General features: G+C 33.3%; 1 protein-coding gene across 3 annotated transcripts; it reads left to right on the forward strand.

Annotated features, from left to right (window-relative positions):
* The first annotated feature begins 229 nt into the window (after positions 1-229).
* LOC100934370 (ALG10 alpha-1,2-glucosyltransferase) lies at positions 230-8996 on the forward strand. 3 transcript variants are annotated; one of them, XM_031940453.1, is made up of 4 exons: positions 231-584; positions 1784-1981; positions 5893-5945; positions 7632-7715. In XM_031940453.1, exons 1-3 carry the CDS (start codon positions 402-404, stop codon positions 5917-5919), a joined length of 408 nt encoding a protein of 135 aa, XP_031796313.1. In that variant the 5' UTR covers positions 231-401; the 3' UTR covers positions 5920-5945; positions 7632-7715. The 3 variants fall into 3 exon arrangements, with proteins under 3 accessions (XP_003771423.1, XP_031796313.1, XP_023360436.1); XM_003771375.3 differs by lacking the exon at positions 5893-5945 and having other exon boundaries at positions 230-584; positions 7632-8996; XM_023504668.2 differs by lacking the exons at positions 5893-5945; positions 7632-7715 and adding an exon at positions 5699-5848.
* The last annotated feature ends 12164 nt before the right edge of the window (positions 8997-21160 follow it).

Below are 21160 nucleotides of genomic sequence, written 5' to 3' on the forward strand. Positions count from 1 at the left end.
CCGGATGAAAGGGAGAGTGTAGGTTAAAGTGAGGGCGGACACCTGAGACAGCGCGACGACGCTCACTCACAGCGCGCCTCCCGAGGAGTCCGGAAGAAGCGCTCGCTTTTTTCTCTCCCTAGGGCCGCCACTTCCGAGGCCACTCCCCCAGCACCAGCCCCGCCCAGCTATTGTAGCATCCCTCGTAGGCCAGAATTGTTGGCTGGTCCTTCATTCAAATGCTTCCCCCGGAAGCAGCTTCTCGGTGCCGCGCTCCGCGTTCCGCTCCCTTTCTCCGTAATGTATAGCTATCGCTTTCCGCCTTGTTGGCTTCCCGACCGGCTGCGCGTGCCGACCTCGGGCTTCCGCTTTGTCACTTAAAACCGGGACTTTGCGCACTGCACATTGGAAGTGGCTTGGAGATGGTGGACGTTTGGTTAAAGATGGAAAAGCTTGAAGCTTACTATTTGTCGGCAGCCCTAAGCTGCACTTTGCTAGTCTCTTGCTTCCTTTTCTCCATCATAAACCGGGCGCTGCGGGAGCCCTACATGGACGAGATTTTCCATTTACCACAGGCCCAGCGCTTCTGTTGGGGCTCCTTCCAGGTGAGGATCCTCCGCCCGGCCCTTTGCACTAGCTTTTTTTTTTTTTTTTTTTTTTTTTTTTTTTTACTATTTTATTTTCCCCCAGTTACGTATAAAACAATTTTTAACATTTGTTTTCCAAACGTTTAATTCCAGATTCTCTTTCTCTTTCCACATCCCCTTATTGAGAAAGAAAACACATGTGAAGTTATGCAAAACATTTCCATAAAAGTTACGTTGCCTTTGCACCAATTTTTTAACGGCCTCACAGGGACCTTCAGGGTCTGGGGCTTAATCTTCATTTTCCAGTTTTAAAGGAGAATTTATTTCAGACTCTTTCCCAGAAATAATGGTCCTTCAGCAAAATCTTATTTCTGAGGCTTCTCTAGGTTCATTTAAGGTAAAAGCGGAAGTAGTAACCCGTTAATATAAGTAACGGAGGTAACTAGTTATTTCCTAATTATCTGACCCACCCGCTGCGTGTGGGTTACTAAAATGCTTGCTTAATACTCACTTATCCAACCACCTACTCTTACTGTCCATATGTCATGCGAGGCAGACACCAAAGCATTGTAGTACTTTGTCTCACCTAAAAAACTCCATGAAAATGGTGTCCATTAAGTGGATACTAGTAATTTTTTGTTTCTGTTTTTAGCATAATGCTTTATTTTTATCGTCTGGAAATTTCCGCAATATTTTCAACATTTTTAAAAGTCAAATGCTAAATAGTAGTGGATTATTGTTATTTTACTTAATTAGAAATAGCAAGTTCATAATTAAAGGTTTTGCAAAGATAACAAAAAATAAAGATGCTGGGATTTTGAAAATACATCAATAAAATCAGTAGTTTTTAATATTTGCCAAATAGTTGTAACCTCTCCCCATATATCTATTTAAGGAAGAAAATTTGAATCTCCTAGGAAACTTTATGTAGATTAATAGCATAGCATACATAGGTTCACAAGTCTTTGAACTGAAAAAGAGAGTAGATTATTCAAATTTTTTTTTCATCTTGCAATTTAGGCAACGTTTTTGGTAAAGTACAAAATTGCGCAGATAGTCGCAGAAACATAATTAGAAACCAGGTATGAGGCTTAATAAACTCTCCTACAATTACATGATAAAATATTGAAGAAAGTCAAATGTAAATTGTTCCTGTCTTTCATTATTCATACTGTATTTTGTAGCATTATCTTTTTCCCCATCCTTTCATTTTCAAGTGGGATCCTATGATCACTACACTACCCGGTTTATACTTGATTTCTGTTGGAATTATAAAACCTGCCAGTTGGATTATTGGATGGTCTCAACATGTGGTCTGCTCCATAGGAATGCTCAGATTTGTTAATCTGCTCTTCAGTATTGGCAACTTCTGTTTACTCTATTTACTTTTTTGCAAGTTACAGCACAGAAACAAGGTAGGTTCTCTGATTAATTCATTAGAATAAATATATAAAAAGAAAATGTTCATAACAATATACAGGTGCAGCAAAATAAATTTCTATATAGGCCATACCAAAAATGTATGTCTTGTGTATTTTAAGTCCTTCGTTTGACAGGAAATTGGTTGCCTATTTTACCTTTGGTCTACAGAAATTCTGGGTTATTTTCTTTATAATATTTATATAATAGACATTATTCTGGTTCTTTTCAGTCTGAATAGATCTATTCTTGATTTCTGTTAGGAGTAATTGTTTAATTAGATTCATGGTTTCTATATGTTTCTATATGTATCTAGTATACTTCTAAATATTTTTAATATTCTGTATTAATTTTGAATGGAAATTCTCTTTATAATTGTCATTCCTGGGTACCAATATAATTAATATGGGGATTTATGTCACACTATGCAACTTTGTTGAATTAAATTTTTCATTTCACTTTTTGTTGATTCTTCAATATTTTCTCAATAAATCAACATCATCTACAAAAAAGTAATACTTCTGTGTCTTCTTCACTTAAGCTTATTGCCTCATTTCTCTCTCTCTCTTTTTTTTAACTTATTATTGAAGATAGGATTTCTAGCACTCTGTTAAATAGGTGTAATTGTAGTGGGCATCTTTGTTTTACCATTGATCTTGTTGGAAAAGTCTCTTAACTATTTTTCATTTACAGCTTTGGGTTTAGATACTCTTAAAGAAAATCCATTTATTCCTATTCTTGCCAGTGTCTTTAACAAAAATGGGCTTGGGATTTTGTCAAAAGTCTTTTCAATTTTCTATTGTGATTTTTATTGCTTATGTGATTAACATGATTTGTTATATTTATCAGTTCCCCCCCCCCCCCCTTTTAAGATATTAGTTCAGCCTGGTTCTAGTGTACAGTGTTCCCAATAGGTTGTTGTAACCTATTTGTTAATATTTTATTTAATATTTTGACTTTAATGTTCATTAGAAATATTGGCCTATCGTTTTATTTCTTTGTTTTGCTTCTCTTTATTTTGAAACATTTGGTGGCACAATGAATAGAGTATTGGGCCTAGAACCAAGAAGACTTGAGTTCAGATTTGGCTTCAGACATTTAGTAGCTTTATGACCCTGGGAAAATCACTTAAATCTCTTTTTTACCTCAGTTTTCTTAACTGTAAAATGAAGTTTATAATAATACTTACCTCCAAGAGTTGTGAGTATCAAATAAGCTCTTTGTAAAAAAGTGATTAGCACATTGGTTGGCACCAGTAGGTACTATAAATGCTTATTAACTTACTGATTTTATATGAAATTTTTTATCAGATAAAGTTTCTGCAGAGTTTTTTTCTCCCCACTGTATTCCTTAAAATGTTAATCTTTGTTTCTTATCATTTAAGATCAAGTTCCTATTTGTATTATAGAAAATAATTGAAAAGATCATTTTTCCTGTTTTTGCAAAGTTTGTGTAATATTGTAATTAATTATTCTTTTGATGTTTGATATAATTAACATAAATCCATCTGGTATTAGAATGTGTTTTATTGTAGGTTCATTTTTAGATTATTCAGTTCTTTTCATATATTTAAATATATATTACATATGTATGAATATAATATATAATTATCTATTTTAATTTGGTAATTTTGTACATATATTAATATATTTATATAAAATATATAATACATACTATATTTATATATATAGTATATATTATATATATATTTAAAGTAGTTATCCATACCTGTAAGTTGTTAGCTTTTTTAATACTAATAATCACATTTTATTTTGCAAAACACATGCAAAGACCTTGTGTTTCAAATTTTTCTCCCTTCCTCAAACAGCAAGCAATCCAATATAGACAAACATGTGCACTTTCTCTAAATATATTTTCATATATGTCATGCTATGTGAGAAAAATCAGATCAAAAGTGGGGGAAAAACCAAGCTAGCAAATAAAACGATAAAAAAGATGAAAATATTATGCTTTTTGCAGTCTTCATAGTTCTCTTTCTAGATGCAGATGTTTCCCTTCATCATAAGTCCATTTGAATTGGCCTGAATTATCTCACTGCTAAAAAGAACCAATTCCATCACAGTGTCAGCTTTCTTAAATATACTTGAGCAAAATGCTTTCTTATAGTTTATTTTCTCTTAATTTGTTGTGAAATGTCTTTAAAATTTTTTAAAATATTATTTTCATTTTTTCCAGTTACACGTAAAAATATTTTTAAATTCATTCAAAAAAATTTTTGAGTGCCAAATTATCTCCCTCCTTTGAATTTCATCCCTTTTCATTTTTTGAACAGTTTAGTTTTACTTCCCCCTTAAAAAAAAAAAACAAAAAAAAAAACAGATTAGCTAACTGCATGTTTTATTAGGTTTTTAAAGCTAATTTTATTTATCAGTTTCATTGTATTTTTTACTACTAAAAGTAAAAAATTTTTACTTTTCATTTGTATTTTGGTTTTCAGAAATTTTGCTTTGTTGCTTATTTCAAAGTCTTCAGCTTGTCACTTTTTTCTTAGTTGCTTGCCGAATTAATTGCTTTAATCTTTCTAAAATTTTCTTTTAGGAGTAGTTTAGCTTCATTCCATCAGTTTGGGTATATGGTCTTATTGGTGCTATTTTCTTTGGTGAAATATTCTGTTGTTTTTCTGTTTTGTTCTTTGATCCACCGATTTGTTTGGGATTAAATTATTACGTTTCTAATTAGTTTTCATTTTTTTTCCAAATCCCTTCATTGAGTATAATTTTTTGTACTGATATTTCACAAAAATAGCACATTGTACACATGGCTAGCATTTCTGCTTTTCTTTATTATATGTAAATAAAAATATATTTCTTTTATATGAGGTCTTTAAATCCTAATAAATACATGGTCAGTTTTTTTGTAAACCTGCATTTATAGCTGAGCAATATGTGTATTTCTTTTTTTTTCCCATTTATTATTATCCTCCAGGTGTCTGTCATTTTGTATTTTTCTAAAGTTCTGTTCATGTCCCAAACTTCCTTGTTGTTTAACTTTTGGTTTGATTTATCCAACTCTGAAAAGTCTTATTCAGGTCTTTTATAATCCTGACTATGGATTCTTGGTATTTGAGTCAAAGTTCTGGTTTTTGTTATTGTTTTTTAACCTGGAAGCTTTGGATTTTGCCTATGATATTCCAAAGGGTTTTCTTTTGGATATTTCTTCCAGTATATGATTATTGAATTTTTTTTTCACTTTTATTTTTGATTTTAAGTAAACTGTGTAGTTTTATTCTTGATTTCTTAGAATTTGGTATTATAGGTATTTTTTGTTTGTTTACCTTCATGCTACAAAGTCATGTTCTGATATTTTTATATCTAGGAAGAAGTCTTTGTAATGTGGGATATAATTCTGCTGCTCACTATATCAGTATTTTTTGAGGGTTCACCATTTCCTCAATGGGAACAAGACTTCCAGATTGATTAGAAGTATGAAATACTCCAGTTGTTTTTAGTAGATGTTTTATGATCTTAAAAAGATTCCTGCATCTTTTAGACTCATTGGACTTCTCATGACTGAGACTCTTTTAGTCTAGCCTTTATTTATAAAGTGACTTTCATCAGCCAAAAAAACCCATTTTTCTCATCAATGATGTTTCAAACTTTGTATTATCTTGCCATTAAATGTATCTTTTTTCTTCATAACATTATTTAGCAGGTTTGTTTGTTTTTTTTTTACTGATCTTGTTGTTCTTCCAGCTTAAAGAAGCCTATATGACATTCTGTGGATAACTCAAAACTATGGAGAGCAATTATATTCATCTGAAGATCTTTTGTTTCCAAGGATTGTTCATTCATTTCAGTTGTGTCCAACTCTTCATGACCTCTTTTGGGGTTTTCTTGCCAAAGATACTGGAGTGATTTTCCATTTTCTTCTCCAACTCGTTTTACAGATGAGGAAACTGATGCAACAGGGTTAAGTGACTTTCCCAGGGTCACACAACTAGTAAGTGTCTGAGGCCAGATCTGAATTTACGTCCTCCTGACTGTAGGCCTGACACTTTGATCAATCACTCCCCCATTTAGCTACCTTCTAAGTGTTGAGTATTTTGCAATAATAGTTTGTCATTTTGCTATTTGGTTTTCATTTTTTTGTTTCTACTGTACACAGCAGTGTGATCAACCTTTTTGAATTATAAGCTTGAAATATCCTTAAAATACTTGACTTCCCCAAACCAGTACCCAGTGTTCTATCTCTAATAACCACTGAAATATGCTACTTAACAGCTACAAATTTTACATGTTCTTGGAGTAATAACCATTTTTTTAAATGATAAAAATTAAAAAATTCTCTTTTCCAAAGATAAGTCAAATGAATATGTATGACATAGAATGTATCACTCATCTGAAAAAAATATAGAAACAAACCAGTTCAGTTCAGTTTTATCTCAACTACTGTAGTGTACATCTAGCATACACCCATGACCATTTCTGTCATAACATGAAACTACTTAAACTCCCAAGTAATTTGCCTATCACTATAAATGCTTAAGCATGTCCATTCTTAGAGCCCAGGGAATTTTTTTCTTTTGTTTACTTTTTTTTTTCCCTGGTTATACATGTATATTAACATTTTAAATACACATTTTTGCCCAAGGAATTTTTAAAATTCTCCTCAAGGATTATCATGATATATAAAGGTACATGACAGATATTTCATAAATGAGCATACACATATACACTTTCTCTGTTTCTCTCTCCCCTGTGTGTGTGTACATACATATGTATACACTTACACACATACCTATAATCCAACTGTAGAAATCTCCAACATAATTTAGTTTTATGAATTATGTTCCTTGGAGCATAATAGTAATATAAATTCATAATTTAAAAATTGTAATAGATATAAGAACTCAAGCTTTTAAGTAATTGGGATAATCTTAAATCCTTTTCATACTAAGACTTCAAAACAAAGAGTTCTTAGTAAGAAAAAGATAAAACATCTCTATACTTAAAATATACTTGTCTTTGTAACCCTTTTTTGTGTGGCTACCAAGCAAATAATTATAAAACTGAAGTTTATTATTTTTTCTTTACATTGATTATCAAAAACTGAAGTTTGTTATTTTTTCTTTACATTGAATTCTAAAATCAGACATAGGTTCTGAGGATGCAAGAACAAACATGAAAGAGTCTGTTTCTTTAGAGAAGCTTATTTTCAATTGAGTAAAACATATAAGTATGTCTATGAATATACAAAATAAATACAAGGTTTTGTTGGGGTGGAAGTTATATCAGCATTTTGTGGAATCAAGAAAGATCTCATGTAAAAGGAAGCATTTTACCTGAGTTCAGGAAGGAGTGCATTCCATGTTAAGGAGACAAAAGTTTATTCCAAAGGCATGGAAAAAATGACTTTTTATGAAGAACAAGTAAATTAATATATTTTTATTCTAAGGTTCATTTGAAAGGCTGGAAAGATGGGGTGGGAGGGTAGGTTAAGAATAGCCTTAAATGCCAGAAATATGAGTTTTATATGTCTTTAGTGTTCAAAAACATCATTTTGAAAAAAGGCCTTTTTATTACTCTATGAATGCCATATTTGACTATTAATTCAGAAATAAAAATAAAACAGTAAAAAAAATTATTTACAACATTTTCACTAATTATATTTTTTTTTACCCTTCAGGCTGTCTCAGGTATCCAGAGAGTTTTGTCAGCTTTAACAGTGGCAGTTTTTCCTACACTCTATTTTTTTAACTTCCTCTATTATACAGAAGCAGGATCTGTGTTTTTTGTTCTGTTTGCTTATTTGATGTGCCTTTATGGTAATCATAAAACTTCAGCCCTACTTGGATTTTGTGGCTTCATGTTTCGCCAGACAAATATTGTTTGGACTGTGTTCTGTGCAGGAAATATTATTTCACAAAAGTTAATGGAGGTTTGGAAGATAGAGCTACAAAAGAAGGAAGAGAAACTTCCATCCAACCAAGGACTACTTTCAGAATGTAAGAAGATTCTGTTCTTTCTTTTTAATTATGCCATGAACTTTAGGAACTTGAGTGTACTTATTGGTTTAACATGGCCTTATATCCTTTTAATAATCGTATTTATTGCTTTTGTAATTTTTAATGGTGGAATAGTTGTTGGTGATAGGAGTAACCATGAAGTCTGTATGAATTTTCCTCAGCTATTCTATTTTTTTTCTTTTACTTTATTTTTTTCCTTCCCTCACCTGCTGTCCCTTGCAAAAATTAAAACTTTTCTTCAGTTGGTATGGAAACACTGGGGGGAATTTGTTGTACTTACAGTTGTCTCCCTGTTTTTAGTCTGGAAATTCACTTATGTTCATAAGTATTTGCTAGCAGACAACAGACATTATACATTTTATGTATGGAAAAGAATTTACCAGAGACATGAATATGCAAAATATTTGCTAGTTCCTTGCTATTTGTTTGCTGGTTGGAATATTGCTGAGTCATTGAAATCCAAATCCATTTTCTGGAAAATGGCATTTTTCATATGCTTATTTGTAGTCACAGTTTCCCAAAAACTTCTTGAGTTTCGTTACTTCATATTGCCTTATATCATCTATAGACTTAATCTTCCCATGCCATCCCTGCCCAAACTTCTTTGTGAATTAGGTTTTTATATTATTATTAATTTTGTAACATTTCATCTCTTCCTGAACAAGACATTTCAGTGGCCAGATAATGTTGGTATTCAAAGGTTTATGTGGTGACCAAATTAGTATCTTGTTTCATATAAACATATTTATATTTCAAACTTTTCCCCAGTAAAGACAGGACTTTGTTTAGCAGCAAGCCAATTGGTGCTCATGTGATTAGAAGCAATTGTGAAATCTGATTTGTCCAACATGATGAAATATTAAATTAATGCAAATCCTTAAAGCCCTTTCACTTACATTAATGAATGAGTCAAGGATATCCAAAAATTATGAAAAAGAATGGAAAATAAGAAAAGTTTATATTTAATTTGACCTATCTTAAAAAAAATGAACAAACTTTTTCTAACAAGACTTAAAAATTTCATATATATATATATATATATATATATATATATATATATATATATATATGATATATAAAGGATGATTATACCTCAGTGATCCTAAAAGTTATTTTATTTTTATATCCACTAAAGTAGCAAAAGAAAAGAAACTTCAAATATTTGCAAGTGATTAGATTGTGGATAACTTCAGAAGCTTCAAGTATTTCAACACCTACTCAGTGTTTAGAGAATTATGTCAATTTAAGGAGGTTTATGAATCAGATTATTACTTAGTTTAATATATATAACTCAGATCTCTGACATATTCTCATTTTGAAAATAAGTTTCATGACTAAAGCTAAATTGCATTGATACTAATGCTTATTTAAAGGAGAAGGGGGAAGGATCATTGAGATGCATTACCAAAGAAGTCTTAGAATCAATCTCTTTCTAAGATTTTTAAAAGGACAATAGTTTTCCTTTCATGAATCATTTAGTTGTAGCTCCCCTAGGAGAAGAAATATGTAGACAAGATGAATTTTTGAAGACCTTTTGATTTGGTAATTGTATCTAACACTGGGAGCTTATAAAGCCTAGTTTTGTTACTAGTACTAGTTAACTAGTAGCTATTTTAGTTTTTTCTGAATTTTTGACTCAACATATGTATAAATCTTTTTGCATTATTGTTTTAAACCATTATCACATTTTCCAAATGGTTTGTGGGGTTTGTTAGATGGAAAAATAGCTGTATTTTTTGTAACTTGTAATATCTTCCTATGAGAGATTTTTTTCACTTCCCCTTTTAGTTAACAACTGAGTTTGGAAGGGATTCTGCATTTATTACTGCAGATTTATTGTTTTTAAATAAAGAAAAAAAATGGGGTTTTCATTAACGTGAAAAATGGAATTATTTTCGTAGGATATATCATATCAGTCCAGGTATAAATTAGCATATTTCAGGGTTTTCTGTGGTATGGAGGTAACAAAAATCTCATTAAAAGATATTAAAAAATTGTTTTCACCATATCTACCATATGGCAATAAATCCTCAAAATTTGAATCTTAAAATTTGTGATGGAAGTTTTTGTTATCCTCATAAATGGAAATTGGATTCAGGAGCTATCATTCTGATCTGGCTTTAAACAATGAGAAAAATTTGTTCTTGCTTCCTCTTTTACTTGACAGCTAAGTTTGGAAAGTATTCTGCATTTCTTACTGCAGAAATATAGGACTTATTCTTTTATACTGAGATTTTGTGGAAAAACCTAGGATGGATAATTTTTTATTTCAGGAAAAACTAAAAGAGTTCTGGGGAAGTAATACTCGGGGTTTGCTCTCGGGTGCTAAAATGACATAGGTATTTATAGCCAGGTGGCTTGGGTTAAGGGAAGGGTGAAACAGTGGAGGTGAAAGAAACTATTTCTCCATAGGGGAGACAACTGTTTGTTATGGGAATAATAAAACCTCCTTAACCCAAATAAGTTGGGTTAGTTTTTCCTCTGAAGGTATGAAGAGCATCCTCTGGATTTGATTGGCTCAGGGAATTTAGTGCTCATAAGGTTAATGTCACTTCTTGAGAGCTTTGTCTTGGCTTTAAGGTTTGGTTGGCGGATTATAATGGATAACTCTGGCAGGGGAGCTTAGTTCTGCTGAAGAATAATAGTAACTAACATTTTTATAGCAGACACTGCAAAGTGCTTTACAATTATTATCTCATTTAGTCCTCACAACAACTCTAGGAGGTAAGTGCTAATATCTGAGGAAACTGAGAAAACTGAGGAAAACAGGTTAAGTGACTGGTCCAGGATCACATAGCTAGTAATTATCTGCCACCATATTTGAACTCACATCCTTTTGACTTCAGACCCAGCACACTTATCAGGTCTATCCAGTTCTGCTGAATCAACTCATTTCTTGTCCTAGATGGCATATACTCTTGCTGCTCTAGTTGATTATCATTCCTTTTGGTAACTGTTGAATAACATATATGTGTTGCATTTCATTCTAATATCAACTATTAATTAAGGAGACCTATCTAAGTAAGACCTATTTCACAACATCAGTTTTAGCTGTTAAGATGTTACAAAAGATATCCTGTGATACATTTCTGACTTGACCATGTAGATAGGATTGGGTACTTTAAAGATACTCAAGCAAGTCAGATAAAATAATAACTCAATGCCTTTGGGAAAGTGACCCCAATCTTAAACTGTTTGTCTTCTTTTGATTTATTCTTTTTTAAAAATTTCAATAATATTTTATTTTCCAAATATATGTAAAGATAATTTTCAACATTGATTTTTGTTAAGACTTTGTGTTCCAGATTTTTTTCCTTCTTCCCTTACTTCCTCCCTTCCCAAGATAGCAAGCAATTTGTTATAGGTTAAATCTGTACAATCCTTTTAAACATATTTCCATATTTGTCATGTTGTATAAGAAAAATCAGATCAAAAAGAAAAAAAAAAACTACGAAAAAGAAAACTATCCAACAACAACAAAAAAGTGAAAGTGCTAATAAACTTCAAGCCACATTCAATTCCCACAGTTCGCTCTCTGGATGTAGATAACATTTCCCATCCCAAGTTTATTGAAATGGCCTTGAGAATTGTTGATTGTTGAGAAAAGCCAAATTCAATACGGTTGATCCCATCACATAATTTTGCTGTTACTTTGTACAATATTCTGGTTTTACCTACTTCACTTAGCATCAGTTCATGTTGGTTTTTTCAGGCTTTTCTCAAATCAGCCTGCTCATCATTTCATATAGAATAATAATATTTCATTATATTCATATACCATAATTTATTTAGTCATTCCCCAGCTGATGGGCAATTTATAGTTCTTTGCCACTGCAAAAAAGAGCTGCTACAAATATTTTTGGACATGTGGGTTCTTTTCCCTATTACAATCTCTTTGGGATAAAGAACCAGTAGTAACACTGCTGAATCAAAAAGTATGCAAATTTATAGTTCATGGGACATAGTTCCAAATTGCTTTCCAGAATGGTTGGATCATTTCACAACTTGATTTATTCATTACCTTAATTAAGGAAAGGGAATGGTTTGCAGAAGTCTTGCACAGAAGTTGAAGAGACGAGATTAAGATTCTTGGTTTAGAGTTAAACAAGGAGAATATGAAAAAAAAATCTCTCTTATCACTGGTTTAGGTATTCTTAGATCAACACTTTAAAAAGATTAACTTTCCTATAAGATCTTTTTGTGTACTCAGTGAAGAACTTAGACACTTTTGTTTTCAATTATCTCTTGAACTGTTTTATCTAGATGTTTTTGAAGTCAAGAAATACATAGTGTTCCTGAAATGAGACTAGTCAGATCATATGACAGAAATCTTCATTTTGAAAGAACCTACTTTTAAATCTTTCATATGGTATGTGATAAGAGCAGTTCATAGTTTGCCTCCCAATATAAAACTGATGATGGGTGAACTTATATGATTGGCAATATTACCTAATCAGTTGATCCTCAGACAATTTTTTCTTCAATTCATGATGACCCTGAAAGGATCTACTAGGTCAGACCAAGATTGAATTTTCTAGCCCAGAAACTTTCCAGGGTACACAAGGTAAATTTTACCTAGGGAGATTTCTGAGTAGGAAATATCAACTCACTGGTAAAGTTGTAATCCTATTTAGAAAAATTCAGAGACAGATTAGTATTTTGAGTACTTGTTTCCATTGTCTTTTTGTCTATCTCTTGTACCTGAATTATCTATTAGACATAGACAGATGTGCTCTGAAGAACTGGCCAGATAGCTATATTGATATCCTGAGGAGCAGGCAACTGATTAGGACTCTACAAGGCTTTTGTAGTGTTTTAACTGGAAAGCCTCTTCTCTTTCTACTTGAATAGTTGGGCTAAAACTAGGATTTGTCTGAATCTTATGCCCCTTCACTTTATTTCCCTTGGGTAGACTTCTGTTCTATTGTCATTTGTAATTACTATACTGTCTTGGCTACTTTCCTCTTTGAAATATCTTTGTATTTCTGGTTGGGTATAATCTGGCATAAATCTCAATTACTAAGGGTTTTTTGTCTCTGATGATATAAATCAATTTCCCATTGAGTTGTCAGTGATCACTATAGGATCTTTCCAATTTTGGTAATTCTAGTTTTGTCCTTTCTTTTTCCTGATATTGATTCTAGCTTGTGTACCTCTTCTAGAGACACCCCTTTGGGTTATCTCTGGGATAATTGGAAGAATACTCCTTCCAAAGGACCCAGTCTTTCTAATGCCTGTTTCTAACATCTTTGTGAAAATTTTTGAATTGAGTTTCCTTCTGAAACTAGACATATTTGACTTCAGGGAAGATCATGAAATGATGACTGAGAACTTTTTCTGCAGAAAATTTCAAAAACTTTCAAAATAATATAGTCTCATCTTTTGGTTCCTAATTCCACCACATTGGAAATGATCAGAGGGAGACAGATAAGACTGAAGAAATTCTTGCCAATTTGCAGAAATTCAGAGTTATAAACTAGAGACTAAATTTGTAAAGAAACCTGTAAAACCAGGGGCAGCTGGATGGCGCAGTGGATAGAGCATCATCCCTGAAGTCAGGAGGACCTGAGTTCAAATATGACCTCAGACATTTAACACTTCCTAGCTGTGTAATCTTGGGCAAGTCACTTAACCCCAATTGCCTCAGCAAAAATAAAGAAACCTGTAAGGTCAGAGAGATGGGGTTTTAGGGATGCAGCTTCCTGGGACTTTTAAAAGAAATTTGAAATTTCCACACAAATAGCCCAGTTATAATTTTCTTTCTACCCTAGAGAGTCATAGAATATGCTCAGTTCTTAAAACTGAATCCAGTCTCTGAAAAGGAAGGGAATTATCCTTTTCTGGTACTTAATCACTACCTATTAACTTTTCTCTCCATCTTGGAATGAAAAGGGTTTGTTTAAATCATGAAGCAAGTCATTTGAGAATGAGAAAATTTTAATTTTAAAAGATTTTAACTTATCACTGTGTTTCTTCTGTAAATGATTTAACAGAACTTAATTGCCTAGGTGAAGAAGAAAGTAACCTAATAGGAATTGGATTGCCTCTGAAAGTTCTTAAAAATTCCAAATTGGAAAATTTTGGAACCTCAGAAGTTCTGGTGGAGCACTCTCTTTTAAGATAATGGAGGTCTCCTTCAAGATAGAATCTGGGCTTAATCCCATTGTTGAATACATTATAAATTGATCTCTATTTATACAGCTTTTTCACTTTCTTTGACCTCTAAGATTTTTTTTCCTGGAGTGAAGATGTTTTCTTCAACTCAAAGAAATTTCAGTTTTGGTCAAGGAAAAGGAAGTTTTGAAATGTAGTTGATATTTTTCAAGAAAATGTGCTAATTTGCAAGATGAAATTTTACAATGGTGAAGAAAACCAGTTCTATGGATAGATGGGATAGGACTGGGAAATAGAAACACGTGAAAAAGAAAAGGTAAGTAAAATATTGAATAAAGTATAAGAAGAGAGGTTTTTTTTCTTTTTTTTTAATTTAATAGCCTTTTATTTACAGGTTATATGCATGGATAACTTTACAGCATTAACAATTGCCAAACCTCTTGTTCCAATTTTTCACCTCTTACCCTCCACCCCCTCCCCTAGATGGCAGGATGACCAGTAGATGTTAAATACATTAAAATATAAATTAGATACACAATAAGTATACATGACCAAAACATTATTTTGCTGTATAAAAAGAATCAGACTCTGAAATATTGTACAATTAGCTTGTGAAGGAAATCAAAAATGCAGGTGGGCATAAATATAGGGATTGGGAATTCAATGTAATGGTTTTTAGTTATCTCCCAAAGTTCTTTCTCTGGGCATAGTTGGTTCAGTTCATTACTGCTCCATTGGAAATGATTTGGTTTATCTCGTTGCTGAGGATGGCCAGGTCCATCAGAACTGGTCATCATATAGTGTTGTTGTTGAAGTATATAACGATCTCTTGGTCCTGCTCATTTCACTCAGCATCAGTTCGTGTAAGTCTCTCCAGGCCTTTCTGAAATCATCCTGTTGGTCATTTTCTTACAGAACAGTAATATTCCATAATATTCATATACCACAATTTATTCAGCCATTCTCCAACTGATGGACATCCATTCAGTTTCCAGTTTCTAGCCACTACAAAAAGGGCTGCCACAAACATTCGTGCACATACAGGTCCCTTTCCCTTCTTTATAATCTCTTTGGGATATAAGCCCAGTAGTAACACTGGTGGATCAAAGGATATGCACAGTTTGGTAACTTTTTGAGCATAGTTCCAAACTACTCTCCAAAATGGTTGGATTCGTTCACAACTCCACCAACAATGCATCAATGTCCCAGTTTTCCCGCATCCCCTCCAACAATCATCATTATTTTTTCCTGTCATCTTAGCCAATCTGACAGGTGTGTAGTGGTATCTTAGAGTTGTCTTAATTTGCATTTCTCTGAAATAATGACTTGGAGCATCTTTTCATATGACTAGAAATAGTTTCAATTTCTTCATCTGAGAATTGTCTGTTCATATCCTTTGACCATTTTTCAATTGGAGAATGGCTTGATTTTTTATAAATTAGAGTTAATTCTCTATATATTTTGGAAATGAGGCCTTTATCAGAACCTTTGACTGTAAAAATATTTTCCCAGTTTATTGCTTCCCTTCTAATCTTGTCTGCATTAGTTTTGTTTGTACAAAAACTTTTCAGTTTGGTATAATCGAAATTTTCTATTTTGTGATCAGTAATCATCTCTAGTTCTAAAGAAGAGAGGTTTAATTGTGAAGGTTATGGAGCTTTAAACAAAATCCATAGGACGAAAGAGAAAAATATCTTATAGGAATTTTAGATATCCTTAAGACAAAAGGAAAATGGTAAGATTTCTGTGCCTATAAAATATTTGAAGGATTGCTCATTAGAATTGGGTTTTGAGATTTATTATGATCTCTGAACTTTATTTCACTGATTTAGATATTCTTGGTGATTTAGAAAAATTGTGGAGGTTTTCTTGGGGGCCAGCCTTAGTCTTAATTGAAATAAATAATTACTTTGAAATCTCAGCCAGCTGGTAAAAGTGCAAACGTTTATTTCTCCTTACAAATTAGCCCTGTTAGTTGAGGCCTATCTCTCTGCCTGGCTCCAAGAGATCTTGTAGTTTTGTCCTTGGCTCTTGCCTCTGCTTTCTTCAGCCTCCAGTCAGCTCCATCTCGTGGCTTCTCAACCTCCACCTGAAGAAGTCCCTCAAGCTTCAAAAGCTCCCTATATTTATGTGATCTCCCAAAGGTTAACTCCACCTTCTGGAGGGAGAGGGATTCTGGGTTATCTCCCAGAGTACTATTTGGTCTTGAGAGAGGTGTGAATTCAGACTAAGCCAGCCCTGAATTCTCATGTGAACTCCATTGAGTACTTAGATACTTGAGCTCTCTAAAGGTGTGAACACAAGCATTGTTCAATCAGTTCCACCTAATACCTTGTTTCAAATTCTGGCCCAAAATCAGATCAAATCAACTCCAATGTCTTCATACTTTAGTAAAGATTCCAACAAAAAATAACTGACATTGTAGAATGATTTTAAATAGACAGTATTCTATTCAGTTACAGCATTTACCAAGAGGATTTAGAAAGAAATATGCAGCATGGAATTATTTGAGTATAGTATAGTATAGTATAATATAACCCGCTCTTGAAAGACCAGTAGAGGATATATTCTAATCCCTATGTAGGTAATATACATTTATGATTCCATGTATAACAAACTATGTAATTCCAAAGTTTCAGAACTGAGAATATACCCCAAAATATGGGAAATGAAAATGTAACACTATCTTGTTGATCTTTGTTGGTAGGCCTACTGAAGGTATTAGGCTGGGTGGGAAACTTGAGATTCTATATGGTGGGAAACTTGAGATTCTATATGATAACCATTTAAAATTCTAAATCTAGATTTGATTCGAATAACTTTGTCCTAAATATAATTGTAATGGGCTGAGGTTTGAGTTGATGGACTGAGGTCCCAAGTACATGAGGCTAAATAGTAATTGGGCTATACAATATTAATATACATGATTGGATAAAGAATGGTCCCTGCCCACTCTCTGTACAAGTCCTGATGTGTTGTATAGGTAATGATGATTTTGGTGGGTGAAGACAGCGAGACAGGAAGAGAAGCTGAGAGAGATTGACCTGGGTTCCATACTCCCAGCTGCTAGTCGTGTGGCTTCTGGTCTAGCTAGCTTCTTGACTCAGCTGCACACATTGCTATTCCCGATTCCCTTCCACCTCCGATCTTTCTTCACTGAGAATAAAGACTGACGATTTTCCCCTAACCTGAATTCCTGACTCTGGCTGATTTTAAAATATGTGGTCTTCACAATAATGAGGTTTCATTTAAAGTGAGATGTTTTTCCTGTCAGGAAAATTGTGATATTTGACCCTCTGTTTTAAGTAAAAAGGGACCTTGATGAAACATACACTTAAAATCTGACATCAAGTATAATGTTCTTGGTTCAGTTTTCTGGAGGTTTTAGAAGCAGCCTTCATTTCAGTAGAGTAATCACCACAAGAGTAGCCAGGGGTTAAAGGCCAAAAGTCTTTATTGTCTTGTTTCCTTTCCTGGGGCTTTGGTTAGCTTTCTTTTTTTTTTTTTTTTCTTTTTTATTATAGCTTTTTATTTACAGGATATATGCATGGGTAATTTTTCAGCATTGCCAATTGCAAGACCTTTTGTTCCAACTTTTCCCCTCCTTCTCTCCTTCCCTTCCCCCAGATGGCAGGTCGACCAATATGTTAAATATGTTAGAGTATAAGTGAAATACAATATTATATATATATATGTCCATACATTTATTTTGCTGTACAAAAAGAATCGGACTTTGAAATATGTTAGAGTATAAGTTAAATACAATATTATATATACATATATATATACACACACACATATATATATCCATACAGTTATTTTGCTGTACAAAAAGAATCGGACTTTGAAATAGTGTACAATTAGCCTGTGAAGGAAATCAAAAATGCAGACAGGTAAAGATAAGAGGAATTGAGAATTCTATGTAGTGGTTCATAGTCATCTCCCAGAGTTCTTTCACTGGGTGTAGCAGGTGTTCATTACTGCTCTATTGGAACTGGTTTGGTTGTTGAAGAGGGCCATGTCCATCAGAATTGATCATCATATAATATTGTTGTTGAACTATACAATGATTTCCTGGCCCTGCTCATTTCACTCAGCATCAGTTCAAGTCTCTCCAGGCCTTTCTGAAATCATCCTGCTGGCCATTTGCTGGCCATTTCTTACAGAACAATAATATCCCTTAACATTCATATACCACAATTTATTCAGCCATTCTCCAATTGATGGGCATCCACTCAGTTTCCAGTTTCTGGCCACTACAAAGAGGGCTTCAGCTAGCTTTTTTAAAGGCCTTCCAGTCTTGCTTTCAGTGGAGAAAATGCAGGAGGAGAGCCTGCCACCAAGGTGGTGTGAGATGGGATGAGTGAATCTGAGTCCAAGGGCTTGTGCTTCAGCCTCTAGTCCTTTGGCTTTCCTAGCTCTGAATCAATCTGGCTGAGGCTCCTAGTTTATATGCTCTACACTGGTTATAAACCAATCATTATATCACTAGGAAACCATTATTTGTTGTAAGATTAAATCAATCACTGAACTTAGAGAAGTATTAAGCACCATGCTAAACTTGATAACCATTATATCATCAATTCCACTGAATTAGCACCTTGTAAGAATTCTTGTTTCAAGTTCAGAGTTTTAGCCCATAACAATTAAGGTAAAAATGTTTTTTGATGTTGTTCAGTTGTTTTTGTTGTTTCTGACTTTGTGGCCCCATTGGGGTTTTCTTAGCAAAGATACTGGACTGGGTTGCCATTTCCTTCTCCAGCTCATTTTAAACATGAGGAACTGAGGCAAACAGGGTTAAGTGATTTGCCCAGGGTCACTTAGTGTTTGAGGCCACATTTGAACTCAGAAAAGAGTCTTGATACAGTAATGCAATAAATAATTAAATAAAATTGTCCTGAAGTATTAAAACAAGAGGAAAAAAAAATCATGGATCACCACCAAAAAGAGACCTTATGAGGAAAACCTATAGAAATATCAGAGCCAAATACTCAAACTGCCAGTTCAAGGAGAATTATGAGGAACAAGAAAAAAAAAATTTACAGAGCCACAATTAGAATCACAGAAAACTTAGCAGTGGCTACATTGGAAAAACTGCAGCTTTGGGAACACTTTATTATCAAAGAGCAAAAGAATGGGATGCAGTCAAAAATATTATACTCAGCAAAGTTAAGCATAATCCTGAACAACAACAAGAAGGACATTCAATGAAAAGCCAGACTTCATTGTTTTTGTTTTTGTTGCAAAAAGACCTGTACTTAGTAAATTTGACATATAAGATCCAAGAAAAATGTAAGCTAAATATCAAAGACTAATTATAAGGGACTCAATAAGGACAAATTGTTTTTGCTTTGTATGTGGAAAATGTAAACTTATGTCTAAGACTGTCATTAGTAATTGGGTAGTTTGAAAAAAAGATTGGGTTAGGGCTGAGTATGATGTGATTCTAAAAATCAAAGCCATGAAGGAAAAGGTAAAAAGAATAATTATTTTATTCAAATAAGTTGCAAAACTGATACAGGAATTAGATGGAGAGGAAGTCTGGTAATTCTGGAACCTGGATTAAAGAGGAAATATATATATATATATATAATGTCTAGAAGGATAAACCTTTTAAATCCAGAAAGAAATAAGGGGTTAAAGGGATAGGAATTGGAGAGAGGATAAATGAGGGAGTTTTAGAAGGAACCCTACTCACATCAGATCAAGGTTAAATAGAGAACAGCATAAATTTTGAAGGGAAGAAATTTTCAAAGAAATGAGAGTGAAGGAATAGAATAAGGAGGAGAATATAGAAGGGTGTATAGGTGAATGGAGAAGAGATGCTCTCTAGATTAACAGGAATGGGATAAGGAGAGCTAAGGGGGAGAGGATAAGTGAGAGACTTAGGGAGAGGGCTAGGTTAAGTACTAAGAAGGCAAGGTAGTCGGTAGAAGTAAAGGCATCAGGAGGGAAAGAAAATAGATACAAATATAAATAAAGATCAGGAGTAGAATATTATGTAAAAAAGGGATAGTAATTAACATCTTAGATAAAGTTAAGCTAAAATAGATTTAATAAAATAGGGAAACACTATCAGTCATATAAATCTATATTGTCTTAGACTAACTAGAAAGTATAAAGTCAGAATATTGCTCTGGTATAGGAAATGATGACTTGGTGGAGTAAGAAAAATATAGAAAGGCTTGGACTTAAGAAGATGTTCTCCACCTTCAGAGAAATAGAACAAACAAGCATAATATAGTCTACATGTCTATATGTGTATGATTGTAGATATATGTGTATATGTCTGTATATGTGAAGGAGGAAAAAGAATAAAGTGAAATGTGCACAGCAGAGAACAAAAGAAAACCTACAGGGAAGCAAAGATGGACAACTCTGACTGAACACAGTGTGAAATGTGTAGCAGAGAACAAAAGAAAACCTACAGGGAGGCAAAGAAAAGATGGACAACTCTGAACACAGTGTGAAATTGTTATTATATAGGCTTTCTTGAAATGAAAATTGCTTTATATTTTGAATTCTCATGTTCTGCTATACACATTTTCCCTCTCTATTTAAGTTTAAAACAAATACATAAAAAAAGAAGAAGAAAAGGAAAGACCTTCAAGTGCCTCATTTAATTGCAGCATTCAATATGCACCAATAGGGTGCCAGCTCAAGTTAGGTTCATTCCCAAAAAGGCTTTGTCTCATATTTCACAGAAAAAAACTATAGTCATTTGCTAAGAATTCCATTTTCTCCTTTCCTCCTTATCTTGAATCACCCAGATTTTGTGCCCTACTGTTTCCATCTTCACTTTAATCTTGGATTATTCTCTCAGAATTACTAATGATTCTGTGTTGATAAATGTAAGGGCCTTTTACTCAGTCCTTATTTTGACCCCTGATACTACAGTGTTGATGACTTTCCTTAATACTATCTTTTTTCTAGATTTCTAGAACAACATTCTTTCTCGGTTCTCTTAGATCCTCTTCCAATTCATGCCCTTTAATCGTAGATGTCTCTCAGGGTTCTTTTCTAGACCTTTTTCTCTCCTCTATTATGGGGCTTCTTAAACTTTTTCCACTTGCAA

This window comes from Sarcophilus harrisii, chromosome 5, assembly GCF_902635505.1.
Source record: "Sarcophilus harrisii chromosome 5, mSarHar1.11, whole genome shotgun sequence".
In the NCBI taxonomy this organism is placed as follows: Eukaryota; Metazoa; Chordata; class Mammalia; order Dasyuromorphia; family Dasyuridae; genus Sarcophilus; species Sarcophilus harrisii.

What these genes read in the sequence shown, in the direction of transcription:
- LOC100934370 (XM_003771375.3), top strand. Translation starts at nt 402, where the DNA reads ATGGTGGACGTTTGGTTAAAGATGGAAAAGCTTGAAGCTTACTATTTG. An exon ending in TCTGTTGGGGCTCCTTCCAG is followed by an intron (nt 585 to 1,783) that starts GTGAGGATCCTC and finishes TTCATTTTCAAG; the next exon opens with TGGGATCCTATGATCACTAC. An exon ending in AGTTACAGCACAGAAACAAG is followed by an intron (nt 1,982 to 7,631) that starts GTAGGTTCTCTG and finishes TTTACCCTTCAG; the next exon opens with GCTGTCTCAGGTATCCAGAG.